Genomic DNA, 15,078 nt, shown 5'->3' with positions numbered 1-15,078 from the left:
TTTCCTTGGGGGGAGGAATCTTACAAAAATTTGTATTATCCCGTAAGAAGTGCCTCTCTACTCACTGGAAACAACTGTTTTCACATAGTACACGCTATCCTTATAGTAACACTAAAACCAATCAGTGGGTATTCTTGATGAGGCTGGCAAGACTGAAATCAGACTCTTTGGAGACATTTCGACTATAAGGAAATAAATCCATTTCCACAATCACCCACGGCAAGACACGAAGACCTTCCCAGTTTACTGGTTGAGTTTTTATGAGAAAAGCGGGGAATAACCTTTCTATGGGAACACGCGAGTCGTCTCTGTTAAGGCGTCGGAACACCATATATCAGAATTAAAGATGGGAAGAGCGCCTTCGCTGACCCTTAACATTCCTCTTCCATAACACTTCACTGACAGCAGCTGCGTTGGGGTCTTCTTTTGCGGTGGACTTTCCGTCTACATACGGCATCTTCCGGACACCAGACAGACCTGCCCCAAACATATTCCCACATCCCACCCCCCCCCCTTCGGGAAGAGGAAGGGCACATTCCCGTCTCAACCTCACCCCATCAGGGACGTTACCCCGCCCCCTCCAACAGGGGTCACCCCTGGCAACGCCCCAAGCGCGCACCCCGCACCTCACCTGCTGTCGATGACGCGCGCGCACTCCCCAGCCACGGTCGGCACAGAACTTTTATCATTGGAACACCCCCCCACACACACACGGCCCCAGCAGCATTAGCCACAGCTCCCTCTCCGGCACGTCAGGCGCCCTTTCTCTGACGTCACTGCGCACTTCAGCGCCATTGGCCAACCCGCAGCGTGAGGGCGGTTTTAGCATATCGCTCCGGCGACGGCCCAAACCCGGCCCCTTCCCAGCCCCTTGCGGGAGAAGGTTTCTCTCGCCGGCGACAACCCCCTCTGGTGGCCCTTTGGCGAAGGCGGGCTGTTTAGCTGAAGGTGGGGCGGCGATTGACGCTGGGGTGAGAGACGCGGGCGTCCCGGCCGGAGCGTTATCAGGGCCGAACGGTTTAGCTGGGAGATGAAAACAGCGAACAAGAGTGCAGCAGCCCAGGAATTTTCCACTAAATTATGCTTGTGCTTCCAATACAGAATGCATCGTTTGGATAATATAAAGGATCGTCTATTTTAGAGCTTCAGGGAGAACATGTGCTGGGATCTATGCAGGGAAACCATCTGTATGCAGTTGGGGGGATGTTGCCTAAGAACAGAAAAATAATAATCCTGGATCAGACCAGTGATGCTCCGTCTGTTTTCTGAAGTAGCTGTTGCTGTTGGAATCATTAGTATGGAATTGATTGTATAGGCTTAGTAGTTGCTTTCTTACACTCAATATGCCAGCAAATTTGGAAAACTCAACAATGGCCACAGGATTGGAAAAGGTCAGTTTACATTCCAATCCCAAAGAAGGGCAATGCCAAAGAATGTTCAAACTACCGCACCATTGCACTAATTTCTCATGCTAGCAAAGTTATGCTCAAAATCCTACAAGCTAGGCTCCAGCAATATGTGGACCGAGAACTTCCAGAAGTACAGGCAGGATTTCGAAGAGGCAGAGGAACTAGAGATCAAATTGCCAACATACGCTGGATCATGGAGAAAGCTAGGGAGTACCAGAAGAACGTCTACTTCTGCTTCATTGACTATGCTAAAGCCTTTGATTGTGTGGAGCACAACAAATTGTGGCAAGTTCTTAAAGAGATGGGAATACCAGAGCATCTTATTTGTCTCTTGAGAAATTTATATGCAGGTCAAGAAGCAACAGTGAGAACTGAACATGGAATCACTGACTGGTTCAAAATTGAGAAAGGAGTTCGGCAAGGCTGTATACTGTCGCCTTGCCTATTTAACTTGTATGCAGAGCACATCATGAGAAATGCGGGATTAGAGGAGTCACAAATTGGGATCAAGATTGCAGGGAGAAATATCAACAACCTCAGATATGCAGATGATACCACTCTAATGGCAGAAAGTGAAGAGGAACTAAAGAGCCTGTTGATGCGGGTGAAGGAGGAGAGTGCAAAAGTTGGCTTGAAACTCAACATCAAGAAAACAAAGATCATGGCATCCGGCCCTCTCAATTCCTGGCAAATAGAAGGGGAAGAAATGGAGATAGTGACAGATTTTATTTTCCTGGGCTCCAAGATCACTGCAGATGGGGACTGCAGCAAAGAAATTAAAAGACGCTTGCTCCTGGGGAGGAAAGCTATGGCAAATCTAGACAGCATCCTAAAAAGCAGAGACATCACCCTGCCAACAAAAGTGCGTTTAGTCAAGGCTATGGTCTTCCCAGTTGCAATGTATGGCTGCGAAAGTTGGACCATAAGGAAGGCCGAGCGTCAAAGAATTGAGGCTTTTGAACTCTGGTGCTGGAGAAGACTCTTGCGAGTCCCTTGGACTGCAAGGCGAACAAACCGGTCAGTCCTCGAGGAGATCAGCCCTGACTGCTCTTTAGAAGGCCAGATCCTGAAGATGAAACTCAAATATTTTGGCCACCTCATGAGAAGGAAGGACTCCTTGGAGAAGAGCCTAATGCTGGGAGAGATCGAGGGCAAAAGAAGAAGGGGACGACAGAGAATGAGGTGGATGGAAGGAGTCACTGAAGCAGTCGGTGCAGACTTAAATGGACTCTGGGGAATGGTAGAGGACAGGAAGGCCTGGAGGATCGTTGTCCATGGGGTCGCGATGGGTCGGACATGACTTCGCACATAACAACAACAAGTTGCTTTCTTTCATCTTTCCTTGGCTCTGAAATTCCCCCCTCCCTTACCTCTGATGCTGTAGATCCATGGCACAGTAACGTCAAGGACAGAAAGTGAAATGGATGGGCAAGTTTCAGGGTGGACAAAAGGAAGTGCATCTTTACTCAATGTGTAAATTGTGGAAGTCATTGCTAGCTGTCATGCTTTCATTGCATGATAAATGTAGTGAAGGCCGGTAGCATAATAGCTTTAAAAAGATTAGACAGTTGGAGGATAGATCTGTATATGCATGACCTGTGCTGCTTCTGAGATTAGGAGGGTAAGTGAACCAACTGAAATATTTCTTCACCTTAAACACAACCACCCCCTTGTTCTCTCTCTTCTTTGCCTACCAGCATTCTAAGCACCACAGGGAAGCTGGAAGTCAAGAGTCAGGAACTGGAGTCACATATGGCAAGATATTGAGGAAGCAAAAGATTAAGACATGTGAAGGATAACTGGCTTCTTTCCCCTTTTAACTCAGAGTCCTATCATTTTCTGCTACTTTCTTAGTGTACGTCATCCAGAAAAAGCCAAACTTTTAGGGATATGCATTTGAATATTAACACATCAAATTACACAAAAAGAAACTTTCTTTAATGTTCTTTAATGTTCATAATTGCTTTGCTGGGTCACTGCTTGGAGAGGGATTTAGTTCTATGTAAACAGTGCCTCTTATTGATATTCTATTCTATGATGATGCTTGCTAGGCAAAAAGACATCCCTAGACCAAAAGCAGACAGAAATGTAAGTTTGAGACAAATGCTGTATTTACCTCTCCCAATATTACAAGCAGCAATGTAGGCTGCCAAGAAGGTAGAGACAAAGGTTTTATATGCTCTGAGAGCTGCCATGGCATCGTGGATAGGATGTCGGACTAGGATCTTGAGAGACCCAGGTTTGAATGCCTACTCTACCATGAAAGGTGACTTTGAAACAGTTGCACTCTCTAAGCATAACCAAAATTATTATTATTATTATTATTATTATTATTATTATTATTAAAATTTATTTCCCACCACTCCTGAGACCAGCTCGTGGCAGGTTACAAGTTGTCCAATAAACCCCATTAAAACAATACAGGGACATAAGCAATCATACAATAACACCCATACACCCCGCCGAACAAACATAGTGGCATTACTCAATCCTCCATCCCCCCAATAAAACATCAAATAAAGGGAGTAGGAAGAGGAGGGCTGCAGATAACACTTGGCCTAACCGCTGCCTAGCACTAGGTGAGCCCCAATCAGATCTTCTTTGCTGTCCTGGCCTCAACCATAAACCTGGCAGGACAGCTCCGTTTTGCAGGCCCTGGAGAATGCCAAAAGCTCCCGTAGGGTCCGCAGCTCTACTGGGAGCTCATTCCACCAAGTAGGGGTCAGAACTGAAAAGGTCCTGGCCGAGGCCAGGTGTGCTTCTCTGGGGCCAGGAATGATCAACAAGTTGGTGCCCGCAGAGCATAAGAATGTAGGGTGACACCGGTATGTGGTCCCTCTGGTATGTGGGTCCCAGAGCACGAAGGGCCTTAAAGGTCAAAACCCAAACCTTGAACTGGATCCAGGCAGCAACCAGCAACCAATGCAGCAGCCTCAGCACAGGCTGGATATGGGCCCTCTAAGATGTTCCTGTGAGGACCCTAGCAGCTGCATTTTGTACCAGCCAAGATTCAGTTGACTAATATTTTTACACTCCTCCTCCAAGGCAGTAAGAGACCGAACAACCCTAAACAATTGAGCCGGGCAAGAGCTTGTGGGTGCAATTTCTGCAGCAAAAAATTATCATTTTGCCAGGAATCCCATGCGAGAGCAGAACAATCATTGAAAATTTCATTCAACTATCTACATAACAAAGAAAGATTACAGCCTCAATAGAAAAGTGCTTTTCACCTCTCTTCAATTAGAAAAGGTAAGGGGGGGGAAGGCAAGATAAGTAAAAATGAAATGACAATGAAGTGTTTTTTTGAAAGAAAAATATTTGAAATCTTGCATACTCCTGCAAACTTCAAACTGTGCTGAACTGTGGTTATTGGCAGTCTGGGTGTGCAACTGATCAAGACCTGTCTGTCAGATCAGTTCATGCAAAAAGATCTGGAAAATGCCCTATAAAACCCATAATAAACCAATCCCTGGAAGATGCCAGATATTTCCCACAGTAGCAATTCAGCCATAGAGTCTCAAACTTTGTGCCTCTCATGCCGGTGCTGCTATACGATTTGCTATCAAATTCCCTCAACATATTACCCCACCTTGTGAACCATTCAACAATTTCTAAAATGTATTTTATTTAGCCCAAAGACTGGACATTCTCCAGTACCAAATCACTGGTTTGATACAAAAAACCAGCAAATAGCATAATTCTTCCCCCGTACACACAAACATACACACAGAGTTCCATCTTACTGTCTGTGCACTAGATATCACACTGTTGTACAAACCCTAGATGTAGCTGAAGCCTGTTTTGACTGATCATCTGGATAAGTAGTTGTAACAAGCAGGTGTGCAGAGTTTCCATAGAGGAAGTGCCCAGCAAAAAGCTGGGTCGAAGGCTGTCGGCAAAGTTGTTTTCTCAGCTTAGCAGAGCCAGAAACAAAGGGGAACATCATATAGCTTCATGTCATTTTAACTTAAAACAGCAATACTATTTTAGAAGGCTAATTTTCTCCAAGGAAAGCAAGCTGTGGTAATTTTCTTGAGATCTGAGATATTCAGTACTGATTGTTTTCTACATTTGGTACAGGACCATGATAAGCTTTGTACCGCAGTTGGCAACCCAATGGCAACAGAGGAGCATGGAGAGCTTCTCCAGGTGACTCTGAGCAATGGAAAGTGGATCCCTAGCTTTCCACCTTGACTGTTCTCAAAATAACCTCCTTGAGTAGAACTTGTTACTGAACAGGTAATACAGTTCTATGATATACAAACATACATTCATCCATTAAAACTGAAAATACAGAATAAAGGTAAAGGTATCCCCTGTGCAAGCACCGAGTCATGTCTGACCCTTGGGGTGACGCCCTCTAGCGTTTTCATGGCAGACTCAATACGGGGTGGTTTGCCAGTGCCTTCCCCAGTCATTACCGTTTACCCCCCAGCAAGCTGGGTACTCATTTTACCGACCTCGGAAGCATGGAAGGCTGAGTCGACCTTGAGCCGGCTGCTGGGATTGAACTCCCAGCCTCATGGGCAAAGCTTTCAGACGGCTGCCTTACCACTCTGCGCCACAAGAGGCTCTCGAAAATACAGAATACAGAGAGCCAGTTTGGTGTAGTGGTTAGGAGTGCAGACTTCTAATCTGGCATGCCAGGTTCGATTCTGCACTCCTCAACATGCAACCAGCTGGGTGACCTTGGGCTCGCCACGGCACTGATAAAATTGTTCTGACCAAGCAGCGATATCAGGGCTCTCTCAGCCTCACCCACCCCACAGGGTGTTTGTTGTGGGGAGAGGAATGGGAAGGCGACTGTAAGCCGCTTTGAGCCTCCTTCGGGTAGGGAAAAGCGGCATATAAGAACCAACTCTTCTTCTTCTTCTTCTTTGTGGTGCCACCTGTCACTTGGGAAAGGCAGGGAACAGGCTCTGGTGCTTCACTACTTTTCCCCCTGTCCTCTGACAGCTAATCGGTACTTTTTAAGTTTACTAGACCCACCAAGTATGCAGGTATAATGTCATTTTAATGAACAGTAGTTCAAATTCATGACGACCAAACTATGTGTGATGTTTATGCACATTATTGATTTCCTGACATTGCTATTTATTGATGTTATGTATAGCGTGCTATCCTCACTGAGACTCAAGGCAAATTACATAACGTGTTAGTGCAATCAATAGGATGAAGACACATTTCATCTAAATTAATCGAATCAAGAATATAATTGCAAAACTAGGATTGCAAAAACTAGATGTGGCACCTGGAGGAGACGGGGAGGGGGGGGGGCTGAAATGGATCAGGGCTGTGATATTGGGGGGTGGGATTCAGTTATCCCTCTCCAAAAATGTTTCCCCCAATTGAAAAAAAACCATCCTAAGATGCTGTTAACTAGGAAAAAATGACAGGCATAATATAGGTATCTGCCTTTCCCCCCTATTGGCCTAAAAGCAACCGTGGGAGGTATTTTTGATCAGAGGAATGGCATGGGTGGGGAGAATTAACCCTTCTTCCCTCAGCACTGAAGGAAGTCCATATTCCTACCAAAAGCTACTTTTTGTGACTAAATGACACATTGACCAGGGGGTTGGACTAGATGGGGTCAGAAACTAAGGAAGGCCTAGAACAGCTGATTACAAGGGTCAGTGAAATAAGTAAGAAATTTGACCTTTTCTTAAACAGTAAAAAGACAAAAGTAATGACCATGGCAACAAACCAGACAAGTCACAACAACAATTGATGGTGAAGAGATCAAATACATTCGATACTTCATTTTTCTTGGATCACAAATCGATGTGAGTGGCAACTGCAGTATGCAAATAAAACATCAAATTGCTCTGGGTCACTCAGCAATGATGAGCTTGAACCGAACATGGAAAAGCAAGGACATAAGCCTGACTACCAAATGTTAGATCTATCATATTTCCAATAGCCACTTATGGGTTTGAAAGTTGGATGATGAAAAAATCTGACAAGAGAAGGCTTCAGTGGGTTCCATGGATGGCAAGAGTCACAAACAAGGAAATACTACAGCACATGAAGTCTGATATATCATCAGTAGGCAAAATCACAAAACTCTGGTTCACTTACTGTGGTCATATCATGCAATCCAATTCAGTGGAGAAAGCAGTCATGCTAGGATTGGTCAGTGGAAAAAGGAAACCAGACTGACAAAGAACGCAGTGGTTGGACACAATCAGGATGGACACTGTCCAGAACATTGCACGACTGAGGGAGGTAGTACATATTAGGGATTGTGGTGACAGCTGTGCCATGAGATCACCAAGAGTCAGACATGACTGAATGGCTGACAACGTATCTATGATTTAGTTCACACAAAGAGAACCTGAAATAGAAGAACTGAACCTCTAAATGACTAATTTTAATTGTGTGTGTGTTGGATTATCCATAGAGAAGCATTCAACCATGTAGAAAAAGAAGAGTTGGTTTTTATATGCCTCTTTTCTCCACCCGAAGGAGTCTCAATGCGGCTTACAGTCTTCTTTCCTTTCCTCTCCCCACAACAGACACCCTGTGAGGTGGATGAGGCTGAGACCATTTATGCACTGGGAACTTCACTGCCCCAGCACCAGTGCAGGAGCACAAATCGGTGGGCAGATGAGGCGCACTGAGACAAATGTTCTGCCATGTGGGTGCAGGAAGAGATGGGGCAACCTGCCACAACTAAAACTCCAGCCTACAGCCCAGCATGAAACCTCCAGTGCGAAGTGGTCTGAGAGAACCCTGATATTACTGCTTGGTCAGAACGGCTCTATCAGGCTGTGATAAGCCCAAGGTTACCCAGCTGGCTGCATGTTGGGGAGCGGGGTATCAAACCTGGCTTGCCAGGTTAGAAGCCGCTGCTCTTAACCACTTCACCAATGTAGCCCTTCACTTGCTAAAAAGCTCTAAAGTGGTTCAATTCAAGCACAGTTCTACTCTCAAATGTGTGAACTAGATATTTGCTTTTCAGGTTATGGTGTGGTTGTCCTTTCTTAATTTTATAAAAGCTATGACCTTTTTCACTGAGAATAGAGCTAGATAGTATTATTTACAAAAGGCTCTACAGGAAATTCTCCTTAGGATACTACCAGTACCTACCAGTACTTCCGTAATCCAATCACAAAGACAGCCTCTCATCTACAAATTATGCTGGTCCCTCCATTACCTAGCTAAATAATATATAGGCAACTCCTTAGGAAATGCATATTTGGAAACAAGGAGGGCATAATATTTCACAGTGCATTTATAATTCTCTATGATCTCCTGGTTGGTTCCACAATTTCATACACAAACTGCCTGGTTACCATCATTCAGCAACTTAATAAATTTAATAGAAATAATAATTTGACTCAAGCAGAAAATTAACAACAAGATTGTCCTGACAGAACAGGACTCAATCTTTTATATATAATTTGCAGACCAAAATAGTGCACAATGTACATTTTACCTTTTTTAAAAAAAGAAAAGAAAAATAGATAATGACAAATTTCTTGGCACATTACAGCAGTGGTTACCAGCAACAACAGCTGTTAGGAAATCCTTAGCACAGCATGATACAATATGACCAGTAGTTTTTTCATTGGCTGAGGCTGAACAGGTGTGCACTGCATGGGAACTGTAATACCAAAGAACCACACTTTGTATTTTGGATAAAGAAGCTTCCATGTTGTCCATCCTACATACATCAGGTGCAGCTCTAGTGCTCTAAGCATGTTTTCAGAGAAGAATAATGTAGAATCATCACCATATTTCTCTACTTAATCTTTACATCTGTCCAGTATTCATATGTATACAATATTTTTAAGCTGTCATTAGGTTTAGTTTCTGGTCCTTAAATTTCAGCTTGGGGCTGCTTGTCTTCTGTGGCTAACCAAGGTTTGCTGGGCTAGGATTATCTTTATCAGAAGTCTGCAGTTGCTTCTCAGTCTCTCCGTTTACATTTTCCTTACTTCCATTTTTCACAGAATCAGATTTCTTCTTTTCCAGATTTTGCTTCAGTTTGAGGGAAGAATCTCTTCTAGACAGAAATGCCGGCTGGAAGCCACAAAATCCACTACTCAGCAAGGTACGCTTCTCTGGAAATATACACAAATACATGGCATTCAGTGCTTAGTTTGTTTTTTTTAAATAATTGCCATGCACATGTTCATCGCTCTCACTCACTGCATCAAAGGGCTTACACCTGATTTTCTTGGAAGTCAATCCATAAGCACTTGTATCAGTTTGACCATAGTGCTTCCATATGTCCTGCCTTCCCTCTGCATTTTCACAGCTGGAGTCTGTTTTCCTCTGCACAGGCCTTAAATAATCAAGATTTTCAAAGAAGGATCCTGCCATCACAGCCTTTTTATTTTTTGCACATGCTTGTATTAATATAGCAATATAATGGCTTTTTAAAAGTGGTGCTACAGTGTCAATATCCTGTTATAATGATAGATCAAAGCAGGTTCTCTAACTTCCCAGCTTTCAGTAAAAATGTAATGCTCTAGCCCCTTGACTTGTGGAGATATGCCTTTTCCCTCATATCTCCATCAAAAAAGGGGCTAGAACCTTTAAAAAAAAATTCAGAGAACCTGCTTAGCCTATTGTTACAGCAATATATCAATATTGTAGTGCCATCTAAAACATGAAATTCATTTTGGGATGTAGGAAGTGATTTGATGAGTTGCACTTTTAAGAAGCTTAGAAGTGCTATACAAACAACTAAAGCCCTGACTGAGTGCACTTTAGCACAGAAAAGAAAACTGAAGGAAGTTGGCAAGGTTGAGTGGGCAGTTAGAGGCTCCCATTTGGGTCAAGGAAAACAGGGTGCTAGCTCTAAAGTATGCAGAGATCCCTGGTCTGGTGTAGTTGGAAACCAACTGCTTGTTAAAACCTTAAGAGTCAGTTAAAACCTAGTATTGGTGCTTCAAGGGAAGGGTTTGAGTACTAGAAAAAAGTGTACCCTTTTTCTAGTATCCAACCCCCTTCCCTTGAAACACCAATATTACACTTTTTCTAGTACCAGCCTTCTGGAAACCAAAAGAAATGAAAGTGTACTGGATTGTTTTGGAAAGCACTAGAACAAAAGGTTCTCAACATAAAGATTTTAAGTAACTGAAAATCTAAGAAACTCTGATTTGCCTGAAATATATGAACTAAAGTTTGCATGTATTGATTTTTCCTCAGCATTATCTATATTAAGTTACCTCAGGAATTTTTGTTTATTTGGGATCTAAAAACTTCTCAAGTGCCATTTAAGTCTTTTTAAGTTAAAGGGGGTTCCCATTCCTTCCCTCAGGCCCCTGGGCTACACAAACAGACAAATTATTATACTGTGACAGGGTGGGACAGCCAGAATTCTTCAGGAAAGAAGACGACACACAACTAGGATGGCTCAGTCATAGAAGGGAGGGGAAATCTTGCCTGTGAGGGAGGGAAGTGGATGAGGGCTGGCATATACAAGGAAAAAGGCAACTAAAAACATCTTCCAGAAAAAGATATGGGTAAATATGGTCCCAAGAGAAACAGAAAAAAAGCAGGGGAACAAATGAAAAAATTAAAGTGAAAACTAAAGTTACAAAAATGTGTACAGAAGTCAGTGGATAAACCAAAGTCGTATGGACCCAGAACCAATTTTAAAAACATATGCAGAAAAGCCCAAAATAGTTTTACCTTATATGTGCATACATGTATGTATCTAATATATACATATACATCACTGCCTCAAAATGCAACCACTGCTGAACTGAGACCTAGCAGTGGCAGAAAAAAGTAATAAGAACAATGTAAAATGAAATTCAGAAAGGAGGCTTGCATTTCCTTACTTATGTTAAAGAGCCTACAATAATGCTGACAAACTCTGCAGAGGAAGAAATATATATTTTTAATGGTTCTAAAATTACAGGGCTTTTCAAAGAGTCATTCCTGTGTTTTTTAGACAGATGGCTACTTCTTGGAAGATTGTCAATCACCCCGCTGTTAGATGCCACTGCATACTCAAGCAACAAGTTTTGAGCAAGTGTATCAGATGTAGCTGCATATATATTTGTTCCAGATACCAAAACATGCTGCAGTCACTGACCTCCTGGTGCAATGGGGTGCATCAGTCGATTCATCTGGACATTCCAGTGCTTTACATTGGTGCTAGCTTGTTGGAGCTTCCGATGGGCCAACTGTAACAGAATTCATTCATTTATTATGTTTATAAACTCTCTTTCTCCCCAGTGGCAACCCAAAGCAGCTTACATTCTTTTCCGCTTTTATATTTTATCCTCACAATAACCTTGTGACTGGCCCAATGCCACCCAGTGATCTTCCATGGCAGAGGAGGGCTTTGAGCCTGGGTTTACCCAGATCCTAGTTCAATGACATGTAATATACCACGTAAATAAAACAATCAACATAGGCAATGGAGAATTGCAAACCCAGAATTAGTGCAGAGTTGTCATCATGTTTGCTCCTCAAAGATTGTATAACAAGGATGCATGCTGAAATCAACAAGGGCAAACAGTATCAAAAGCCATTCAAAGATCTGGTAGATTTGATGATGCCCCTTCAGCGGAATAATCTCTTGGTGTAGATCACTGACTAAAGCTACAGACTCAGCCTTCGAACTTTAGTCATTTGTTCAAGAGCTTTCTCAAAAGAAATTGTAAGCCATCATATACAGAAAGAACAAACACACTGAATAGATCTATAATAATATTAAAATACATAGACAAGGAACTGAGGATAGCTAGCCAGGATATCCCAAGTTTACAAATAAGGGGTTTTGTTTGGGTTTACAGAAGGAAGTGAAGAACTGCAGGTCTGACAACTCTTGTTTCCTGGAGAGGAGAGGACAGCTATCAGAAATGCCAGCTTCTCATGGGAAAGATGTTTCAAACATTCTTCTGAATCGCTACAATAAATATCTGGCCCAACTGGAGGTAATCTACACAGTTCCCTAGGATACCACAACTTTTTAAGAAGTGCCACTGAAGCAAGGTTCAGTCTGAGAGGAATGGCCCACTCTCCTTTGTACTTTCACTGAGAAGCCTGGGGATGCAACACTCAGATTGCATGCATCTTTTGAAGTTGTGTCCCTGGAGACATCTGTTTTTAGAGGGAAATTTTTTTTCCCTGCTAGTGGTTTACTTAAGTATATCATGTGTGAGTGTGAGGAGTGGGTGGTCTTGTTATTTGAGATGGCCTTTGGGCTTTCCAGAACTATGATTAAAAGGGAAAGCAAGAGCAAATGCTACAGTGACTGATAAATTTCCGTATGCTTATCTGTAAAGAGGTTTTCCACAGCAATACTTGATGTGTTATCTGCTTAAACAGTCCTACATAAGGACAACTCTTCAACTGAAAGAGCCTCCTATTACAGTAGAAAAACAACTTCTTTTTTACAGAATTACAGTCTTAATGTAAATATTGATCCGAACATGGAAGTGTTTTCAATAGCATTATTACGCTGCTGATAAGCTTCTGGGCCCACTCCTAAAATCCAATTAGCAGAAGTAAATTCAAGGCTTTTCTATCATGGCCACCATGATATGGAATGACCTCCCAAAAGAAACTTGCTTCAGTTCTAGCTCTCTGGTATTCAGGATCTCGACAAAAAAAAATCTTAGTAATTTCAGATTTTGGGGGAAAAATAATTCAGTATTTTCATGTATATAGTCACTCTTCAAGAGGATATACTTTTCACTATGCAAATATATTTTCTCCAGTTAAGCATCCTTTGCTTATCATCTTGAGCAGTACTTATGGGGAGGTAGGATAGAAAGGAAAAATAAACTAAGTGGCATGTTTCTGTGAGGACAATCTCTCCAGAGAGAAGGGAAACAGACACATCTTCACACTCACCATGACATCCTGGTCCATCCTCTCTCTATTCTCTCTCACTTCTTCCAGCTGCTTTTGGGCTTCTTCCAAAAACTTGTTCTTATTTTCCATCTCTTGCTTGAGGACTAGCTTTTCATGCTGGGCCTTGATGATGTACTCCTCTTGCTCCTCCTTCAGTTTCATCAGCTGTTTCATCTTTTCTTCCTCTTCAGCCAGCAGCCTAACAAAGTTGCATGAGAGCTAGTTATGCTCTAAGTCACAGCAAAAGTAAACTACAAGATGAACAGATAACTGGTTCCACTCCAAAGATTCTAACTTATGCCACAGTGAAGGGATGGGGACAAGATTTTTCTTGAAAATAGCCTTTGTTCCAGAATCTCCATGTACAAACGTAAGACAGGCAAAAATCCATGAGTTCTCTCATGAAGAGATGCAGTAAAAGGTGCCTGTACTGACTCTGGTGTAATTATTACAGTTTCAGATTCTCCAGTAAAAGGTGCACTGGTTGTGAAGTGGGGAGATGTGAGACTGAAGAGGGTTCAGTTATTTCTGGACAAATCTAACTCATGAAGTAGCACACAAACTTGGGCCCCAGAAAAACCACTGTTTTTTTTCCGTGTGGAAGGGTAAATGTAGACCATCTGTGAGGGAGAAGATATGTACCCTGGGCTAACCTTTGTCAGTCTCAGAAGCTGTTTTATATTACTCTAGTCTGGATCCAATCAAGGTTTTCTACTCATGAAAGGGGGAATGTTTTTGGGCCTCCAAACCCCCAGCAATTAACTGCCAATCAGAGTAGACATTAGTGACCTTGATAGACCTATGGTCTAGCTCAATGTAATGGCAAGTCTGTCTGATGTTACAGTACTGGGAATCACAGGACCTGCAGTGGAAAAAGTCATGTGGGAAGAGGGCTGTAGCAAGGATGGGAACTGGGCAGAATCCAGCTGAATCCAACTCATTCATTTCAGTGTGCTATTCAACATTGCATTATAAATAAGTAGTGCAATCTCTAACCCTACCTGGCTTGTGCATATCGCACAGACTCTTCATCCTGACGTGCTTTGACCTCTTGCTGCAGGGCATCTTGGAGTCGCTGCTGCATCTCTTCCAGTTCTATGATGCGTTTGCGCTGACGTTCTGCCTCTGCCTCTTTCAGAACCATTTCAGCTTGCATGGAAGCACGTGCCTGCAGGTACATAAACAGAAGGCAGTTAGCATGTAGAACACACAGTTAACAGCAGGGGGCAGACTCAGACACCAAAATCCTTCTGTACTCCAGCAGCTGGGCAGAGATTTTAGAAGGGGCTTTGTTTGGGTTATTAACAGTTTTATTGCTGTTTTCAGTACGCAGTAATTAGTCAGCATGTGTACAAAGAAAAATGTGTAAGAATTAAAAGTATAGGAAGAAATAAGCATGATCACACATAGTCCTTGGTCCCAACCTGCTTTGGGGGCAAAAGTTAATGAAACACTACTGAGGGAATTTCAGTCAATATGAGATTATGTGAACATTATATGTTCACAATGACCAACCAATAAGAAAGATCAATGACTATGGGGGGGGGGGGGGCGGCACAGGCCAACATGACCATATATGGTCATAAAAGGTAAAGGTATCCCCTGTGCAAGCACCAAGTCATGTCTGACCCTTGGGGTGATGCCCTCTAGCGTTTTCATGGCAGACTCAATACGGGGTGGTTTGCCAGTGCCTTCCCCAGTCATTACCGTTTACCCCGGAGCAAGCTGGGTACTCATTTTACCGACCTCGGAAGGATGGAAGGCTGAGTCAACCTTGAGCCAGCTGCATATCACCAGATAAATGTTTAACTAATTAAAAATTAATTAACTCCCACCCATTCAGGAA

At 42.9% G+C, this 15,078-nt stretch overlaps 2 protein-coding genes across 6 annotated transcripts in view; both read right to left on the bottom strand.

Annotated features, from left to right (window-relative positions):
- Nucleotides 1–776, bottom strand: part of PPARD (peroxisome proliferator activated receptor delta) — a 55,748-nt gene extending 54,972 nt beyond the window's left edge. Inside the window, exon 1 of one of the 4 annotated variants that reach the window (XM_077334553.1) lies at nt 632–776. The gene's annotated coding sequence lies outside the window, so the exon portion shown is untranslated. Of the gene's footprint in view, nt 1–281; nt 481–631 lie in introns of those variants that run through there. The other 3 variants (XM_077334554.1, XM_077334557.1, XM_077334555.1) reach the window with 3 other exon arrangements.
- Nucleotides 777–8,709: 7,933 nt separating this feature from the next.
- Nucleotides 8,710–15,078, bottom strand: part of DEF6 (DEF6 guanine nucleotide exchange factor) — a 45,977-nt gene continuing 39,608 nt past the window's right edge. For both annotated transcript variants that reach the window (XM_077334532.1, XM_077334533.1), the window contains 4 exons: nt 14,234–14,400; nt 13,233–13,431; nt 11,464–11,554; nt 8,710–9,475 (listed from right to left, as the gene is read on the bottom strand). In XM_077334532.1, the coding sequence (XP_077190647.1) occupies nt 9,267–9,475; nt 11,464–11,554; nt 13,233–13,431; nt 14,234–14,400 (666 nt within the window). In that variant the 3' untranslated portion in view covers nt 8,710–9,266. The remainder of the gene's footprint in view (nt 9,476–11,463; nt 11,555–13,232; nt 13,432–14,233; nt 14,401–15,078) is intronic.

Source organism: Paroedura picta, chromosome 4 (assembly GCF_049243985.1).
Source record: "Paroedura picta isolate Pp20150507F chromosome 4, Ppicta_v3.0, whole genome shotgun sequence".
NCBI lineage: Eukaryota > Metazoa > Chordata > Lepidosauria > Squamata > Gekkonidae > Paroedura > Paroedura picta.
This window is presented reverse-complemented; position numbering and strand designations above follow the sequence as displayed.